General features: G+C 35.3%; 1 protein-coding gene across 2 annotated transcripts in view; it reads left to right on the forward strand.

Annotated features, from left to right (window-relative positions):
- DNAJC1 (DnaJ heat shock protein family (Hsp40) member C1) overlaps positions 1-17996 on the forward strand; it is a 226858-nt gene that overhangs the window by 111123 nt on the left and 97739 nt on the right. For both annotated transcript variants that reach the window (XR_010411688.1, XM_064591985.1), the window contains exon 8: positions 1868-2031. Coding sequence is in view for 1 of the 2 variants with exons in the window: in XM_064591985.1 (XP_064448055.1) it covers positions 1868-2031 (164 nt within the window). In the remaining variant the exon portion in view is untranslated. The remainder of the gene's footprint in view (positions 1-1867; positions 2032-17996) is intronic.

Here is a 17996-nt window from a genome sequence, read left to right on the forward strand (position 1 = left end):
TAGAGGTTTGAAGAGGCATTATTTTGTTTTGCAAATAGAGAATCTTACATGCTTTTCTCCATCTTGCTTTTATTACTCGAACTCATGAAAATCTCTGTAAGTCAAGTGGTATAGCTCTACTCCAGTATCTTTTGATGACAATTTAACATTCCTTAGTATAGATACGTCACCAACAATTATTCAGTCATTTCTGCTACTAATATACATTTACTATGTTAACAGTTTTGTATCTCTATGAATAACAAATGGTCGTACAGACATACATATATACCCATGTACTTACATACAATTACATTTTAATGCTTTTACTTCTGAGGGAATTGCTGGAGAAAACATTTTTTTTTTTAAATCTTAACAGGTTCTCTTAGATCACTTCCCAAAAAGGCTACAATATAATAATTCACATTTCTACCACCAATGTAGAGATGGCCCTTTCCCTGCCAACAGTAACTTTTATTAGATTTTTAGATTTTTGCCCATATGATAGGTATAAAATCATGTTATTAATCCAAACTGCATTTCTTTAACCTTCCTTTCAAATGTATCATTTCTCTCTTGATTTGTTTATTCTCTCCTTTATCTTTTTATAGCATCTATATTTCCGTTTTACTTAAGATTTCCTCATCCTTTAAATAGTACATGTAGTTTTTTTAGATTTCTTTTTGCAAGATGTTTATTATTTGGGTTTTTAAAGTCAAGTCTCTTATCTAACTGGAATTATTTTTGTGTATTTTGTAAGATTCTGTCCAATTTTCTTTCAACTGGATATTCAGTTGTGCAAGCATCATTTATTAAATCCTTTTCCCACTGAATTGAAATGTTTATGGAATCTGTGTTCTAGGAATTTATATATTTCTATGACAATATTGTATTCATTTTACTACATCAGCATTAGAGAATATGCAAACACACATGCACACACAATGGTGGAGATATGATTATAAGAAATTTGACTATGGAATTTGACTATAGCAATTAAGAATGGAGTTGCTTCTCAATATTGACTCTAATCAAAAGGGCTTTAATGAAGAGGCCAGTTGATAGCCATCTATTAATAACTACCCCTGGTGCCATCAGATTAGATTTTGCATTTGTTAAAATATCGAAAAGATGAATCTATATACTATTTATCAAGAGCCACTTTTGCACCAAGTAGTATGTTAGGGTTATATCATTTTCCATATATCAGCTTTATAAGATTAGATTTAGCTTTCTCTTACAGATGAGAAAATAGACACTTGTTCTAAGGGTTAAGTTAATTGCCCGATATTATGTCACTATTATGACCAGGCTTTTTTCATTGTGTTAGTATGAAACGTTTCATAAAAAGTACTTTGAAAACTAAAGATATATACAAATTGACATGGTGGTTATATCGTGATCATCTCATCATTAGTATCTCTGAGTTTCATTTAAAAACAATGCAGTAGCTAATGCACAATAAAACAGCTAGCTATTTATAGCAAAGCAATTGTAATTTTTTTTAACCCCCTTCACGCATTTCTCCCACTCCCTACACCCGCTCTGAAAACCACCAATCTGTTCTCTATATCTGTGAGCTGGGTTTTTTGGGGTGTTTTGTTTGGTTTTGTTAAGATTCCCCACATAAGAGAGATCATACGGTATTTGTCTCTCTTTCTCTCTCTGACTTATTTCACGTAGCATAATGCCCTTGAGGTCCATCCATATTGTTGCAAATGGCAAGATTTCATTCCTTTTTACAGCTGAATTTTATTCCATTGTATATAATTCTATTTTGATGAAAGAACAATATATGCTTTTTCAAGATTCAGTGTCTGAATAAAATGTTAAAAATTATTTTCTTTCTTATCAAACCTCAATAATTTATTCTCTTAAACATTTTTAGAACAGAAGAAAGTTAAAGTAAAAAAACCAAAACCTGAATTTCCTGTATATATGCCTTTAGAAAGTGCATATATTCAATCTTATGATCATGGAACTTCTATAGAAGAAATTGAGGAACAAATGGATGATTGGCTGGAAAACAGAAACAAAACACAGAAAAAACAGGTAAGTAAACTTTAAAAAATTTATTTTAATTGAATAAAATACAGAAAAGTACATAAAATATAAATATACAGTTCAGTGAATTGTCACAAGGTGAACCAAGTTAACTGTTGCCAAAATCAAGAAGATATAGAACATTGCCATTTGTCCAGAAGCCTCCCTTGTTCTTCCTCCTGGTCTCTACCTTCCTTTTCTTCCACAAAGATAAAATGATCCTGACTTTTAACATCATGGGTTAGTTTTACCTGCTGTTTGAAGTTTCTAAATGGAATCACCCTGTTTTAGTCCATTCAGGCTGCTATAACAAAAATATAATAGACTGGGTGGCTTACACAACACACATTTATTTCTCACAGTTCTGAAGACTGGGAAGTCCAAGATCAAGATGCCGGCAGGTTCGGTGTCTGGTGGGGGCCCTCTTCCTAAGTCATAGACCACAGTGTTCTCGCTGTGTCCTCACATGGCAGAAGAGGTGAGAGAGCGCTCTGGGGTCTCTTTGACAAGGGCACTAATTCCATTCATGAGGGCTCCACCCTCATGACCTGATCATCTCCCAAAGGCCCCGCCTCCTAATACCACCACATTGGGGGTTAGGATTTCAACATAGGATTTGGGGGGAACACAAACATTCAGTCCATAACACATTCCATATGTACTCTTTTGCATCTGCTTTCCTCCATTTAGTCTTGTATTTGTAAGATTTGTCCATTGTTGTGTGTAGCAATAGGTTGTTCATTTTCATTAATCTGTAATAGTTGATTTAGAAATATAGCAGAATTTTTTTTGTTGAAAATTTTATTTTTTCCAGTTTTTGGCTACAATAAATAACTGTCCTATGAATGTTATTGTACTTTAGTATGCATATGTGTAAATTTCTATTTTGAAGTTAAGTTGCGGTAAAGCTCAACTTTCCTTCTAAACAGTTTTTTAAAATGTTTTTATCAACTTATACTTCAGCAGCAGGATGTGAAAATTCCAGTTACTCTACATTCTTGCCAACACTTGGTCAAGTCTTTTGTATTTTAACCATTCTGGTAGGTATGTAGTGAAATCTAATTATGGTTTAATTTGCATTTTTTTTTATCAATGAGATTGAATGAACACCTTTTCTTATGTTTATTGGACCCTGATAATTTCCTATGTGAAGTCTTTTCAAGTATTTTTTTAATTGGTTTGCCTGTGTTTTCTAATAATGATTTGTAAAGAGTTCTTTATATATTTCATAAATAGATCTTCTGCACATATTTTATCCCACTCTGGCTTGCCCTTTCACTCTCTTAATGGTGTCTTTTGATTGACCAAAGTTACTAATTTTAATCATCATGCTTTTCCTTCCTTTCCATACTTAGTGTTTGGAAGAAATCTCTTCTTACCTCAAAGTCATAAAAATACTACTAAATCCTCAGTCGTTAAGTGTCTGCCTTCGGCTCAGGTCATGATCCCAGGGTACTGGGATTGAGCCCCACAGCCAGCTCCCTGCTCCGCGGGAAGCCTGCTTCTCCCTCTCCCACTCCCCTGCTTATGTTCCCTCCCCTACTGTGTCTCTCTCTGTCAAATAAATAAATAATATCTTAAAAAAAAAAAAATACTGGGCGCCTGGGTGGCTCAGTCGGTTGGGTGACTGCCTTCGGCTCAGGTCATGATCCCAGGGTCCTGGGATCGAGTCCCGCATCAGGCTCCCTGGTCAGCGGAGAGCCTGCTTCTCCCCCTCCCACTCCCCCTGCTTGTGTTCCCTCTCTCGCTGTGTCTCTCTCTGTCAAATAAATAAATAGAATCTTTAAAAAAAAAAAATACTACTAAATCCTTCTATATGCTTTAATGTTCTGTTTTTCACATATCTTAGATCAATAATCTGGAATTTATTTTTGTGTTTGGGTGAAGTAATGTTTAAATGTAAATTTTTTTTCAAAAGTTTGCCAAACCAGCTGGCTCACTTAATGAAAATACTGCTTCCTACGGCTCTACAAATACCATCCTTATTTAAAAGAAGTGTTCATAACTGTGTGGGTCTGTTTTCAAGCTTTCTACTTTGTTCTGTTAATCTACTTGTACATCTTGCACCAATACCATACAGTATTAATTATTGTAGCTTTATAATAAGTACCTGGTGCAATAATTTTCCAACTTATTTTTCCTTCTATAAGATTACCACTTTATGTTTTCATATAAATTTTTAAAGTAGCTTGGTCATTTTCCACGAATTGTTCAGCTGAAATACTTAATTTGGAGTATATTGAATATATGTAGATCAATTTTTGAAGAATTGATATCCAGACAGCATTGATTCTAAAAACCATGAATAAATCCATTCATTTACATATTTAAAAATTTTTTAATAATGTGTTACAACTTTTTGTATGTACATATTGCATATTTTTTCCTTGGACTTATTCCTGCGTATTTAGTGTTTTTAGGTGACACCATAAATGATATTGTTTCTTAAATTTCACTTTCTAATTCTATTTGGTGTTTAGAAATATAATTGATTTTTGTGTAATTATCTTCTATCCAGCAACCTTGCTAAATTTATTTTTCAATTCTATTTATCTGTATATTATACTTTTATTTGTGCTAATTAGGATCTCTAATACATGTAGAATAGAAGTGATGATAGCAAGTATCCTTGTTTCATTTCCAATCTCAGAAACTTCCATCATTGAAATTTATTTCATCATTGAAATTATTTATTAAAATTTAATCATTTCATTATTAAATACAATGTATGTTGCCAGCTTTTTATAGAATTTTTTATTGAGATATATTTCACATAACATAAAATTCACCATTTAAAAGTACATACACTTTGGTGGTTTTTAGTCTCTTCACTATGTTGTGCAACCATTACCACTATCTAATTTGAGAACATTTTCATCACACCAAAAAAAGTAAAATAACCCTCTACCTGTTAGCAGTTTTAATTCCAGTTCTCAGCCTTCCTCTTCCATGACAACCACTGATCTACTTTCTGTCCCTATGAATTTGTCTATTATAGACATCCCATATAATTAGAATCATGCAATATGTGCTCTTTTGTGTTTGGCTTCACATAATGTTTTCAAGGTTCATCCATGCTGTAGCATTTAACAGTGATGATGACACAGTTTCTATATCTTTATTCCTTTGTATGGAACATATTGTCTTTTTTCTTTGCAGGCCTTGTAATTTTTGTTGTTGTTATTGAAGACCAGATATTATGAATATTATAACTTGGCAACTCTAGAAACCAGATTCTGTCTCCTTTCTAGGATTTGTTGTTATTTGGTCCAATTATAGTTGTTTGTTTAGTGCTTTTTTGAACTAATTTTATGAAGTCTGTATTTTTTGTCATGTGTGGCCACTGAAATCTGTTTCATTAGCTTAGTGATCAGCTAATAATTGGACAGTTTCCTTAAATGCCTAGAGCCCAAAATTCTTCCAGTCTTTGCCATGGTTTCTGTGTATGTATTGGACATTGCCTTCCATACTCAGCCCAGGCGGTTTACAACTCTGCCTTAGCCTTTACTTTGTGTTTCCAAAGACACTCAAGGTCATCAGGTAGTGAGAACTTTTGTCATTTTCAGGTCTTTTCTGAGCATGCTCACAGCTCTGAGCATGCACATAGACTTCTAGATTCCCAGGAATGTCAGAGCATCCCATTCCTCAGCCTTTCCTCCCAAGCTTTTTGGTTAATCTGTTGTTTTCCCAACTGTTTTCTGTCACCTCAGTCAGCGGTGGCTAAGATATTAGCCTGTAAAAGTTTTCAACAAATGCCTCCAAGAGGGGCGCCTGGGTGGCTCAGTCGTTAAGCATCTGCCTTTGGCTCCGGTCCTGATCTGAGGGTCCTGATCCCGGGGTCCTGGGCTCGAGCCCCGCATCGGGCTCCCTGCTCCGCGGGAAGCCTGCTTCTCCCTCTCCCACTCCCCCTGCTTGTGTTCCCTCTCTCATTGTCTCTCTCTCTCTGTCAAATAAATAAAATCTTAAAAAAAAAAAAAAATGCCTCCAGGGAAGCAGCTTTAGAATTAGGCCAGTTTTGAGTTAGGGAAAATAAAGACAAGCTTTTTGAACCTGTATTCCAGGGAGCCACCAGACAGGTTAGAACAAATAATTATAATTCTTTGCAAATTAGCTCATTCTGCACCTGCCATGATTAGAAATCAGTTATTATTTCACAAGCGGTGATGAGCTGTGGAACAGGGGATAGGACTGGGGTCCATTAAAGTGCCACAAAGTTTGCTGTGCTTTTTTTTAATTGAAGTATAATTGACATACAATATTATATTAGTTTCAAGTGTACAACATATTGATTCAACATTTGTGTATATTACTCTATACTCTGTACAATAAGTCATCATCTGTCACCATGCAATGGGGTTACAGTATTATTGACTATATTCCCTATGCTGTACTTTTATCTCTGTAACTTATTTATTTTATAACTGGAAGTTTGTACTTCTTAATCTTCATCTATTTTGTCCATCCCCCAACTCCCCTTCCCTCTGGCAACCACCAGTTTGTTCTTTGTATTTAAGAGTCTGTTTGTTTTGGTTTTTAGATTACACATATAAGTGACATCATATGGTATTGTTTTTCTCTGTTTAACTTATTTCACTAAGGATAATTCCCTTTAAGGCCATTCCTGTTGTCACAAATGGCAAGATCTGATTCTTTTTTTATGGCTAAATAATATCTCATTGTGTGCACGTGTGTGTGTGTGTGTGTTTTGTGTGTGCATCCCATCTTCTTTATCGATTCATCTATCAATGGACACTTGGCCATATCTTGACCACTGTAACTAATGGTACAGTAAACTCAGAGTGCATATATCTTTTTGAATTAGTATTTTCATTTTCTTTGGGTAAATGCCCAGTACTAGAATTACTGGATCACATGGTATTTATATCTTTATGTTTCAAGGAACCTCCATACTGTTTTCCGTATCAACTGCACCAATTTGCATTCTCACCAACAGTACACAAGTGTTCCCTTTTCTCCACATCCTCACCGTCACTTGTTATTTCTTATCTTTTTGGTACTAGCCATTCTAACAGGTAAAAGATGATATCTCATTGTGGTTTTGATTTGCATTTCCCTGATGAGGAGTGATATTGAGCATCTTTTCATGTGTCTGTTGGCCATCTGTATGTCTTTTTTGGAAAAATGTCTACTCAGATCCTGTTTTTTCATTGTAATGTTTGGATTTTTTGGTGTTGAGTTGTATAAGTTTTTTGTGTATTTTGATATTAACCCCCTATGGGATATATCATTTTGCAAATATCTTCTCCCATTCTGTGGGTTACCTTTTGTTTTGTTGATGGCTTCCTTTATAGTGCAAAGCTTTTTATTTTAGTGTAGTCCCAACAGTTTATTTTTCTTTGTGTTTCCCTTGCCTGAGAAGACATATCCATAAATATGTTGCTAAGACCGATATCCAAGAGTACTGCCTATGTTTTCTTTTTTTTTTTTTTTAAGATTTTATTTGTTTGACAGAGAGAGAGACAGTGAGAGGGGGAACATAAACAGGAGGAGTGGGAGAGGGAGAAGCAGGCTTCCTGCTCAGCGGGGAGCCCGATGTGGGGCTCAATCCCAGGACCCTGGGATCATGACCTGAGCCGAAGGCAGATGCTTAACGACTGAGCCACCCAGTGCCCCACTGCCTATGTTTTCTTTTAGGAGTTTTCTGGTTTTCAGGTCTCACATTTAGGTCTTTAATTTGTTTTGAGTTAATTTTTGTGTGAGGGGTAAGAAAGTAGTCCACTTTCATTCTTTTATTGGTAGCTGTCCAGTTTTCCCAGCATTTATTGAAGAGACTGTCTTTTCCTCATTGTATATTCTTGCATCTTTTGTCCTAAATTAATTGACTATATAAGTATGGGTTTATTTCTGGGTTCTCTATTCTGTTGATCTATGTATCTGTTTTTGTGACAGTACCATACTGTTTTGAATACTGTAGCTTTGTAGTATAATTTGAAATCTGGAAATGTGATACCTCCAGCTTTGTTCTTCTTTCTCAAGATTGCTTTGGCTATTCAAGGTTTTTTGTGGTTCCATACAAATTTTACGATTATTTATGCTAGTTCTGTGAAATATGCTGTTGGTATTTTGATAGGGATTGCATTGAATCTGTAGATTGCTTTGGGTAGTATGGACATTTTAACAATATTAATTCTTCCAATCCACGAGCATGGTGTATCTTTCCACTTGTGTCATTTTCAGTTTCTTTTATGAATGTCTTATATTTTTCAGAGTACAAGTCTTTTACAGGACTATGTTGAATAAAGAAGTGAGAGTAGACACCCTCATCATGTCCCTGACTTTAAAGGAAATACTTGCGGTTTTTCACCGTTGAGTATGATGTTAACTATGGTTTTGTCCCACTTGATTGTGGTAAATGATTTTTTTTAATGTATTGCTAAATTTGGTTTAATACTATTTTATTGAGGATGTTTGCATCTATGTTCATCAGAAATACTGGCCCGTAGTTTTCGTTCTTTGTAGCGTCTTTGTCTGGTTTTGATATCACAGTAATGCTGCCCTCATAGAATGAATTTGGAAGTTTTCCTTCCTCTTCTATTTTTTGGAAAGTTTGAGAAGAATAGGTATGAACTTTAAATGTTTGTTAGAATTCACCTGTGAAACCATCTGATCCTGTACTTTTGTTTGTTGGGAGTTTTTAAAATGAAACTGATTCAGCTTCATTGCTGGTAATCCATCTGTTCAAATTTTCTATTCATGATTCAGTTTGGAAAGATTCTGTGTTTCTAGGAATTTATCCATTTCTTCTATGTTGACCAATTTGTTGGCATGATTTTGCATAATATTCTTTATAATTTGTATTTCTGTGGTGTCAGTTACTTATTTTCCTTTATTTCTGATTCTACTTATTTGAGTCCTGTCTTTTTTTCTGATGAGCCTGGCTAAAATTTTATCAATTTTGTTTATCTTTTCAAAGAACCAGCTTTGGTTTCATTAAGCTTTTGTATTGTTGTGTTGTTGTTGTTGTCTCTGTTTCATTTATCTGCTCCAATCTTTATTTCTTTCCTTGTTCTAGCTTTGAGTTTTGGTTGTTCTTCTTTTCTACGTCCTTTAGGTGTAGGGTTAAACTGTTTATTTGAGATTTTTCTTGTTTCTTTATTAAGTTTTTTACTTTAATTCCAGTATAGTTAACATACAGTGTTATATTAGTCTCAGGTATACAATATAGTGATTCAACAATTCTATACATTACTCAGTGCTCATCATGATAAGTATACTCTTTAATCCCCATCACCTCTTTCACCCATTCCTCCCCCCACCTGCTCTCTGGTAACCATCAGTTTGTTCTCTATAGAGTCTGACTCTTCGCTTGTCTCTCTCTTTTTTCTTCCTTTTCTCTTTTGTTTTTCTTAAATTCTACATGTCAGTGAAGGGATTTTTCTTGTTTCTTGAAATAGGCAGGTATTGCTATAAACTGCCCCTTTATAACTGTTTTAATAGTGTCTCAAAGATTTTGAACCATTGTGTTTTTGTTTTCATTTGTCTCCATGTATTTTTTAATTTCATCTTTGATTTCTTCATTGACCCCTTGATTGTTGAGTAGCATTTTGTTTCACCTCCACACATTTGTGTTTTTTTCCAGTTTTTTTTTTTCCTGTAATTGATTTCTAGTTTTATACTGTTGTGGTCAGAAAAGGTAATTGTGGGGCGTCTGGGTGGCTCAGTCGGTTGAGCATCCAGCTCTTGATTTTGGCTCAGGTCATGATCTCAGGGATGTGAGATTGAGCTCTGCGTTGGGTTCCACACTCAGCATGGAGTCTGCTTGAGATTCTCTCTCTCCCTCTGCCCCTCGCCCTGCTCATGTGCACTCTCTCTTTCTCAAATAAATAAATAAATCTTAAAAAAAAAGAATAGATAATTGATATGATTTCAGTCTTCTTAAATTTATTGATTTGTGGTTAAATATATGATCTATCTGGGAGAATGTTTCATGTGTACCTGAAAAGTATGGGTATTCTGTTTTGGGATGGAATGTTCTGTATATATGTTAAGTCCGTTTTAATGTGTTCAAAGCCACTGTTTCCTTGTTGAGTTTCTGTCTGAATGATCTATCCATTGATGTAAATAGAGTGTTAACTATTATTGTATTACTACTATTATTGTATTAATATCAATTTCTCCTTTTACATTTGTTAATATTTGTTTTAGGTATTTAGGTGTTCCTATGTAGGGTGTGTATATATTTACAATTGTTATATCCTCTCATTGGATTGATTATTTTATCATTATGTAGTAGTGCCCTTCTTTGTCTCTTACTGCAGTCTTTGTTTTAAAGTCTATTTTGTTTGATATAAACATTGCTGCCCAGCTTTTTTTCACTTCCATTTGCATGGTATATGTTTTTTCATCCCTTCACTTTCAATTTGTGTGTGTCTTTAAGTCTGGAGTGAGTCTTTTGTAGGCAGCATATAGTTGATTTTTTTTTTTTTTTATTCATACAGTCACCCTAGTTCTTCTTATTGGAATATTTAGTCCATTTACATTTAAAGTAATTATTGATAAGTATGTATTGCCATTTTGTTAATTGTTTTCTGATTGTTTCTGTGGTCCTTCTATGTTCCTTTCTTCTTCTCTTGCTCTTTTCCTTGTGATTTGATGGCTTTCTTTAGCATTATACTTGGATTATTTTCCTTTATTTTTTGTGTATCTATTATGAGTTTTTGATTTCTGTTTACCATTGGGTTCATATATAGTATCTTATATGTATTGCACTGTATATTAAATTGATGGTGGCTTAAGTTTGGACATGTTCTAAAATCACTAAATTTTTATACCCCATTCCACATTTTATGTATATGATGTCATATTTTACATCTTTTTATTTTGTGTATCCTTTGATGAGTTTTTGTACATATAGTTGATTTACTGCTTTTGCATTTTAACCTCCACACTGGCTTTATAAATCACTGATCTATTATCTTTACTCTGTGTTTTGTTTTTACCTATGAAATTTTTTCCTTTCATAATTTTCTTCTAATTACAGCCTTTTCTTTCCATTTAAAGAATTCGCTTCAATATTTCTTTCAAGGTTGGTTTAGTGGTGATGAACTTTAATTTTGTTTGTCTGGGAAACTATCTCTCCTTCTGTTGTGAATGATAACCTGGCAAGGTAGAATAATCTTGGTTGTAGTTTTTTTATTTTCAGCTCTTTGAATATATCATACCACTTCCATCTGGCCTGCAAAATTTCTGCTGAGAAATTAGTTGATAGCCTTATAGGGCTTTTTTTTTTTTTTTTTTTTGGTATATAACTGTTTTCTCTTATTGATTTTAAAATTCCCTCTTTTACACAAACAATGAATCATGGAACACTACATCAAAAACTAGATGTAATGTATGGTGATTAATATAACATAATAAAATAAAATAAACAAACAAATTGTAGTGTTTGGCCCAATAGCTAATTGTGCAACTTAAACTATGGATTCTATTACTAAAAAGAACGAAGTAGATAATAAATACCATGAAAATTATTTTGTCGCAAAAACCAAGGAAACTTTGGGCGCCTGGGTGGCTCATTCGTTAAGCGTCTGCCTTCGGTTCAGGTCATGATCCCAGAGTCCTGGGATCGAGGCCCACATTGGGCTCCCTGCTCTGCAGGAAGCCTGCTTCTTCCTCTCCCACTCCCCCTGCTTGTGTTCCTGCTCTCGCTATCTCTCTCTCTGTCAAATAAATAAATAAAATCTTAAAAAAAAAAAACAAGGAAACTTTGTTCTTATTCTAAAAATGCAGAGGAGGTTTAAAATCTTTTTTTTTTTTTAAACACAACTAATGAATCATTGAATACTACATCAAAAATTAATGGTGTACTGTATGTTGAATTGAATGTAAATAAAAAATAAATAAAATTTTTTTTAAAAATCCCTCTTTAACATTACTTTTTGCTATTTTCATTATACGTCTTGGTGTGGGCCTCCTTGGGTTCATTTTGCTATGGGCTTTGAGCTTTCCAGACCTAGACATCTGTTTCCTTCCCAGATTAGGGAATTTTTCAGCTGTTATTTCTGTAATAAGTTTTTTGCCCTCCTATCTTTCTCCTCTCCTTCTGGGATCCCTATACTATGAATGTCATTCTGCTTGATGATATTGTAGAGTTCCCTTAACCTATTTTTATTACTTTTTTTCTTTTTCCTGCTCAGCTTTGTGGTTTCTATTACCTTGACTTCCAAATCAGTGACCTGTTCTATATCCTCTTACCTTTTTTTTTATTTTTGAGAGGGAGGTGAGGGAGGGGCAGAGGGAGAAGGAGAGAGAATCTCAAGCGGACTCCACAACCAGGGTGGAGCCTGATATGGAGCTTGATCTCACAACCCTGAAATTGTGACCTGAGCCAGAATCAAGAGTCAGATGCTTAACCAGCTGAACCACCCAGGCACCCCTGCATCCTCTAATTTATTGTTGATTTGTTCTAGTGAGATTTTTATTTCAGTTATTGAATTTTTCAGCTCTGACTGGTTCTTTTTAATATTTTCTGTCTCTTTGTTGAAGTTCTCACTTCCACACTTTTATCAAGTCCAGTGAGTATCTTTATCTCCATTACATTAAATTCTGTATCAGAAAGTTTACTGTTCTTATCAAGAATTTGCTGACTTGGGGGCACCTGGATGCTGGTTGGTTAAACATCTGAGTCTTGATTTCTGTTCAGGTCATGATCTCAGGGTCCTGAGATCGCGTGCCACATTGGGCCCTGTGCTCAGTGGGGAGTCTATTTGAGATTCTCTTTCTCTCTGTCTCTCAAATAAATAAATCTTTTTTTTTTTAAGCTGGTTTTCTTGAAATTGTCCTGCAAGCTTTTGGCTAATTTCCAGAGTTCGGGAAAAGCTGATTCTTATAGTTTTTGCCCATTTTTTTCTTGCTTTTATGGAGAGATGGAATTTGGAGTTCCTTACTCTGCCTTTTCATTTACATCATTGTAGATTTTTAAAAATTCAAATTAAGTAAGTTCTCTTCCAAGTTTTGCTATGAATTTTTATTCATTAAAAATTAATATTATCAAATGTTATCAAATACCTTTTTCTGTGTTAAGGTGGTCATTTGATTTTTTTCACCTTTACTTTGTTAAAGAGATGATTTATATTGATTGATTTTCTAATATTAAACCACCTTGCTTACCTGAAATAAACCCATTTTATTTTTTTTATTATTGTGTTATGTTAATCACCATACATTACATCATTAGTTTTTGAGGTAGTGTTCCACGATTCACTGTTTGCGTATAACACCCAGTGCTCCATGCAGTACGTGCCCTCTTTAATACCCATCACGAGGCTAACCCATCCCCCCCTCCCCTCTAGAACACTCAGTTTGTTTCTCAGAGTCCATAGTCTCGCATTAAACCCGTTTTATTGTTTTGATTTGACAGTACTTTGTTTAGGATTTTTGTTTTTATGTTTAAAAGAGAGATATTGGCCTTATGAGAGTGATTTTCTTTTCTTATATATTTTTTTTATTTTAGATGTTATTTTTTAAATTTTATTTTATTTTATGGTATGTTAGTCATCATACAGTACATCATTAGTTTTTGATATAGTGTTCCATGATTCATTGTTTGCATATAACACCCAGTGCTCCATGCAATACATGCCCTCCTTAATACCCATCACTGGGCTAACCCATCCCCCAAACCCCCCTCCCCTCTAAAACCCTCAGTTTGTTTCTTGGAGTCCATAGTCTCTCATGGTTCATATCCCCCTCCAGTTTCCCCCCGTTCATTCTTCCCTTCCTTCTCCTAAGCCCTCCATGCTATTCCTTATGTTCCACAAATAAGTGAAACCATATATTTGACTTTCTCTGCTTGACGTATTTCACTTACCATAATCTCCTCCAGTCCCATCCATGTTGATGTAAAAGTTGGATATTCATCTTTTCTGATGGCTGAGTAATATTCCATTGTATATATGGACCACATCTTCTTTATCCATTCATCTGTTGAAGAGCATCTCAGCTCTTTCCACAGTTTGGCTATTGTGGACATTGCTGCTATGAACATTGGGGTACATATGGCCCTTCTTTTCACTACATCTGTGTCTTTGGGTAAATACCCTGTAGTGCAATTGCTGGGTCATAGGGTAGCTCTATTTTTAATTTTTTGAGGCACCTCCACACTGTTTTCCAAAGTGGCTATACCAACTTGCATTCCCACCAGCAGTGTAAGAGGGTTCCCCTTTCTCCACAACCTCTCCAACATTTGTTTCTTGCCTTGTCCATTTTTGCCATTCTAACTGGTGTAAGGCGGTATCTCAGTGTGGTTTTGATTTGAATTTCCCTAATGGCTAATGATGATGAACATTTTTTCATGTGTCTGTTAGCCATTTGTATGTCTCCTTTTGAGAAGTGTCTGTTCATGTCTTCTGCCCATTTTTTGACTTGATTATTTGTTTTTTGGGTGTTGAGTTTGAGAAGTTCTTTATAGATCTTGGATACCAGCCCTTTATCTGTAGTGTCATTTGCAAATACCTTGTCCCATTCCATGGGTTGGCTCTTTGTTTTGTTGAGTGTTTCCTTTGTTGTGCAGAAGCTTTTTATCTTGATCAAGTCCCAGAAGTTCATTTTTGCTTTTGTTTCACTTGCCTTTGGAGATGTATCTTGAAAGAAGTTGCTGTGGTCGATGTCAAAGAGGTTACTGCCTATGTTCTCCTCTAGGATTTTGATGGATTCCTGTCTCACATTGAGGTCTTTCATCCATTTTGAGTTCATCTTTGTGAATGGTGTTAGAGAATGGTCGAGTTTCATTCTTCTGCATGTGGCTGTCCAATTTTCCCAGCACCATTTATTGAAGAGACTGTCTTTTTCCACTGCATATTTTTTCTTGCTTTGTCGAAGATTATTTGACTATAGAGTTGAGGGTCCATATCTGGGCTCTCTGTTCTGTTCCATTGGTCTATACGTCTGTTTTTGTACCAGTACCATGCTGTCTTGGTGATCACTGCTTTGTAATATAGCTTGAAATCAAGCAACGTGATGCCCCCAGCCTTGTTTTTCTTTTTCAACAGTTCCTTGTTGATTCAGGGTCTTTTCTGATTCCATACAAATTTTAAGATTGTTTGTTCCAGCACTTTGAAAAATGTCATTGGAATTTTGATCAGGATGGAGTTGAAAGTATAGATTGCTTTGGGCAGCATAGACATTTTAACAATGTTTATTCTTCCGATCCATTAGCATGGAATGTTTTTCCATCTTTTTGTGTCTTCTTCAGTTTCTTTCATGAGTGTTCTGTAGTTCCTAGAATATAGATCTTTTACCTCTTTGGTTAGGTTTATTCCAAGGTATCTTACGGTTTTTGGTGCTATTGTAAATGGAATCAATTCTCTAATTTCTCTTTCTACAGTTGCATTGTTAGTGTATAAGAAAGCATCTGATTTGTATGCATTGATTTTGTATCCTGCCAGATTACTGAATTGCTGTATGAGTTCTAGTAATTTGGGGGTGGAGTCTTTTGGATTTTCCACATAAAGTATGATGTCATCTGTGAAAGGAGAAATTTTGACTTCTTCTTTGCCAGCTTGAATACCTTTTATTTCTTTTTGTTGTCTGATTGCTGTTGCCAGGACTTCTAGTACTATGTTGAACAATAATGGCGAGAGTGGGCATCCTTGACATGTTCCTGATCTTAAGGGAAAGGCTCTCATCTTTTCCCCATTGAGGATGATATTTGCTGTGGGTTTTTCATAGATGGATTTTATGAACTTGAGGAATGTTGCCTCTATCCCTGTACTCTGAAGAGTTTTAATCAGGAAAGGATGCTGTATTTTGTCAGATGCTTTTTCTGCATCAATTGAGAGGACCATATTGTTCTTCTCTCTCCTCTTATTAATGTGTTCTATCACATTGATTTGTGAATGTTGAACCACCCTTGCATACCAGGGATAAATCCCACTTGGTCATGGTGGATGATCCTTTTAATGTATTGTTGGAAAATCCAAAAGACTCCACCCCTAAATTACTAGAACTCATACAGCCTTTTAATGTATTTGTTGAGAATTTTGGAATCCATATTCATCAGGGATATCAGTCTGAAATTCTCCTTTTTGATGGGATCTTTGGTTTGGGGATTAAGGTAATGCTGGCCTCTTAGAATGAGTCTGGAAGCTTTCCTTCTGTTTCTACTTTTTGAAACAGCTTCAGGAGAATAGGTATTATTTCTTCTTTGAATGTTTGGTAGAATTCCCCAGGGAATCCATCAGGCCCTGGACTCTTGTTTTTTTGGTGGATTTTGATCACTGCTTCAATCTCGTTACTGGTTATTGGCCTATTCAGGTTGTCAGTTTCTTCCTGTTTCAGTCTTGGTAGTTTATAGATTTCAAGGAAGGCATCCATTTCTCCCAGGTTCTTAATTTATTGGCATACAGTTGTTAATAATAGTTTCTAATAATTGTTTCTATTTCCTTGGTGTTAGTCGTGATCTCTCCCCTTTCATTCATAATTTTATTAATTTGGGTCCTTTCTCTTTTCTTTTGGATAAGTCTGGCCAGTGGTTTATCAATCGTATTAATTCTTTCAAAGAATCAGCCTCTGGTTTTGTTGATCTGATCTACTGTGTTTCTGGTTTCTAATTCATTGATCTCTGCTCTAATCTTAATTATTTCTCTTCTAATGTGTTGCTTAGGCATTGTTTGTTGCTTTTTCTCCAGTTCTTTAAGGTGTAATGTTAGTTGGTGAATTTGAAATTTTTCTGTTTTTTTTGAGTGAGGCTTGGATGGCTATGTATTTCCCCCTTAGGACCACCTTTGCAGTATCCCACAGATTTTGGACCAATGTGTTTTTGTTCTCATTGGTTTCCATGAATTGTTTAAGTTCTTCTTTGATTTCCTGGTTGACCCAAACTTCTTGAGCAGAATGGTCTTTAGCTTCCAAGTGTTTGTATTTCTGCCAATTTTTTTCTTATGATTGAGTTCCAGTTTTAAAGCATTGTGGTCTGAGAATATGCAGGGAATAATCTTAATCTTTTGGTATCAGTTGAGACCTCATTTGTGACCCAGTATGTGGTCTCTTCTGGAGAAAGTTCCATGTGCACTTGAGAAGAATGAGTATTCTGTTGTTTTAGGGTGGGATGTTCTGTATATATCTATGAGGTCCATCTGGTCCAGTGTGTCTTTCAAAACTCTTGTTTCTTTGTTGATTTTCTGCTTAGATGATCTGTCTATTGCTGAGAGTGGAGTATTGAGGTCTACAATTAACATATTATTGTCAATATGACTCTTTATTTTGGTTAACAGTTTGCTTATGTGGTTGGCTGCTCCCATTTGGGGAGGCATAGATATTTACAATTGTTAAATCTTCTTGTTGGATAGACCCTTTAAGAATGATAGAGTGTCCTTCTGTTTCTCTAACTACAGTCTTTAGCTTAAAATCTAATTTTTCTGATATAAGAATTGCTACCCCAGTTTTCTTTTGAGGTCCGTTGGCATGGAAGATGGATCTCCATCCCTTCACTTTCAGTCTGGATTTATCTTTAGGTTCAAAATGAGTCTCTTGTAGATAGCATATGGTGGATGGGTCCTGTCTTTTTATCCAGTCTGCAACCCTGTGCCGTTTTATGGGAGCATTTAGGCCGTTCACTTTGGGAGTGATTATTGAAAGATAGGAATTTATTGTCATCATGTTGCCTGTGAAGTCCTTGTTTCTATAGGTTGTCTCTGTAAATTTCTGTTCTGTATCACTCTTGGGGTCTTTCTCCTTTTATAGAACCCCCCCCTTAATATTTCTTGCAGGGCCAGCTTAGTGGTCACATACTCTTTCAGTTTCTGCCAGTCTTGGAAGCTCTGCATCTGTCCATTCTAAATGACAGCCTTGCCAGATAAAGTATTCTTGGCTGCATGTTCTTCTCATTTAGTACCCTGAATATGTCTTGCCAGCCCTTTCTAGCTTGCCAGGTCTCTGTGGATAGGTCTGACGTTATTCTGATGTTCTTCCCTCTGTACATAAGGAATCTCTTCCCCCTAACTGCCCTTAAGATG

Source organism: Mirounga angustirostris, unplaced genomic scaffold, assembly GCF_029215605.1.
Source record: "Mirounga angustirostris isolate CCGP_5_RB_7025 unplaced genomic scaffold, mMirAng1.0.hap1 SCAF_5, whole genome shotgun sequence".
NCBI classification, from domain to species: Eukaryota; Metazoa; Chordata; class Mammalia; order Carnivora; family Phocidae; genus Mirounga; species Mirounga angustirostris.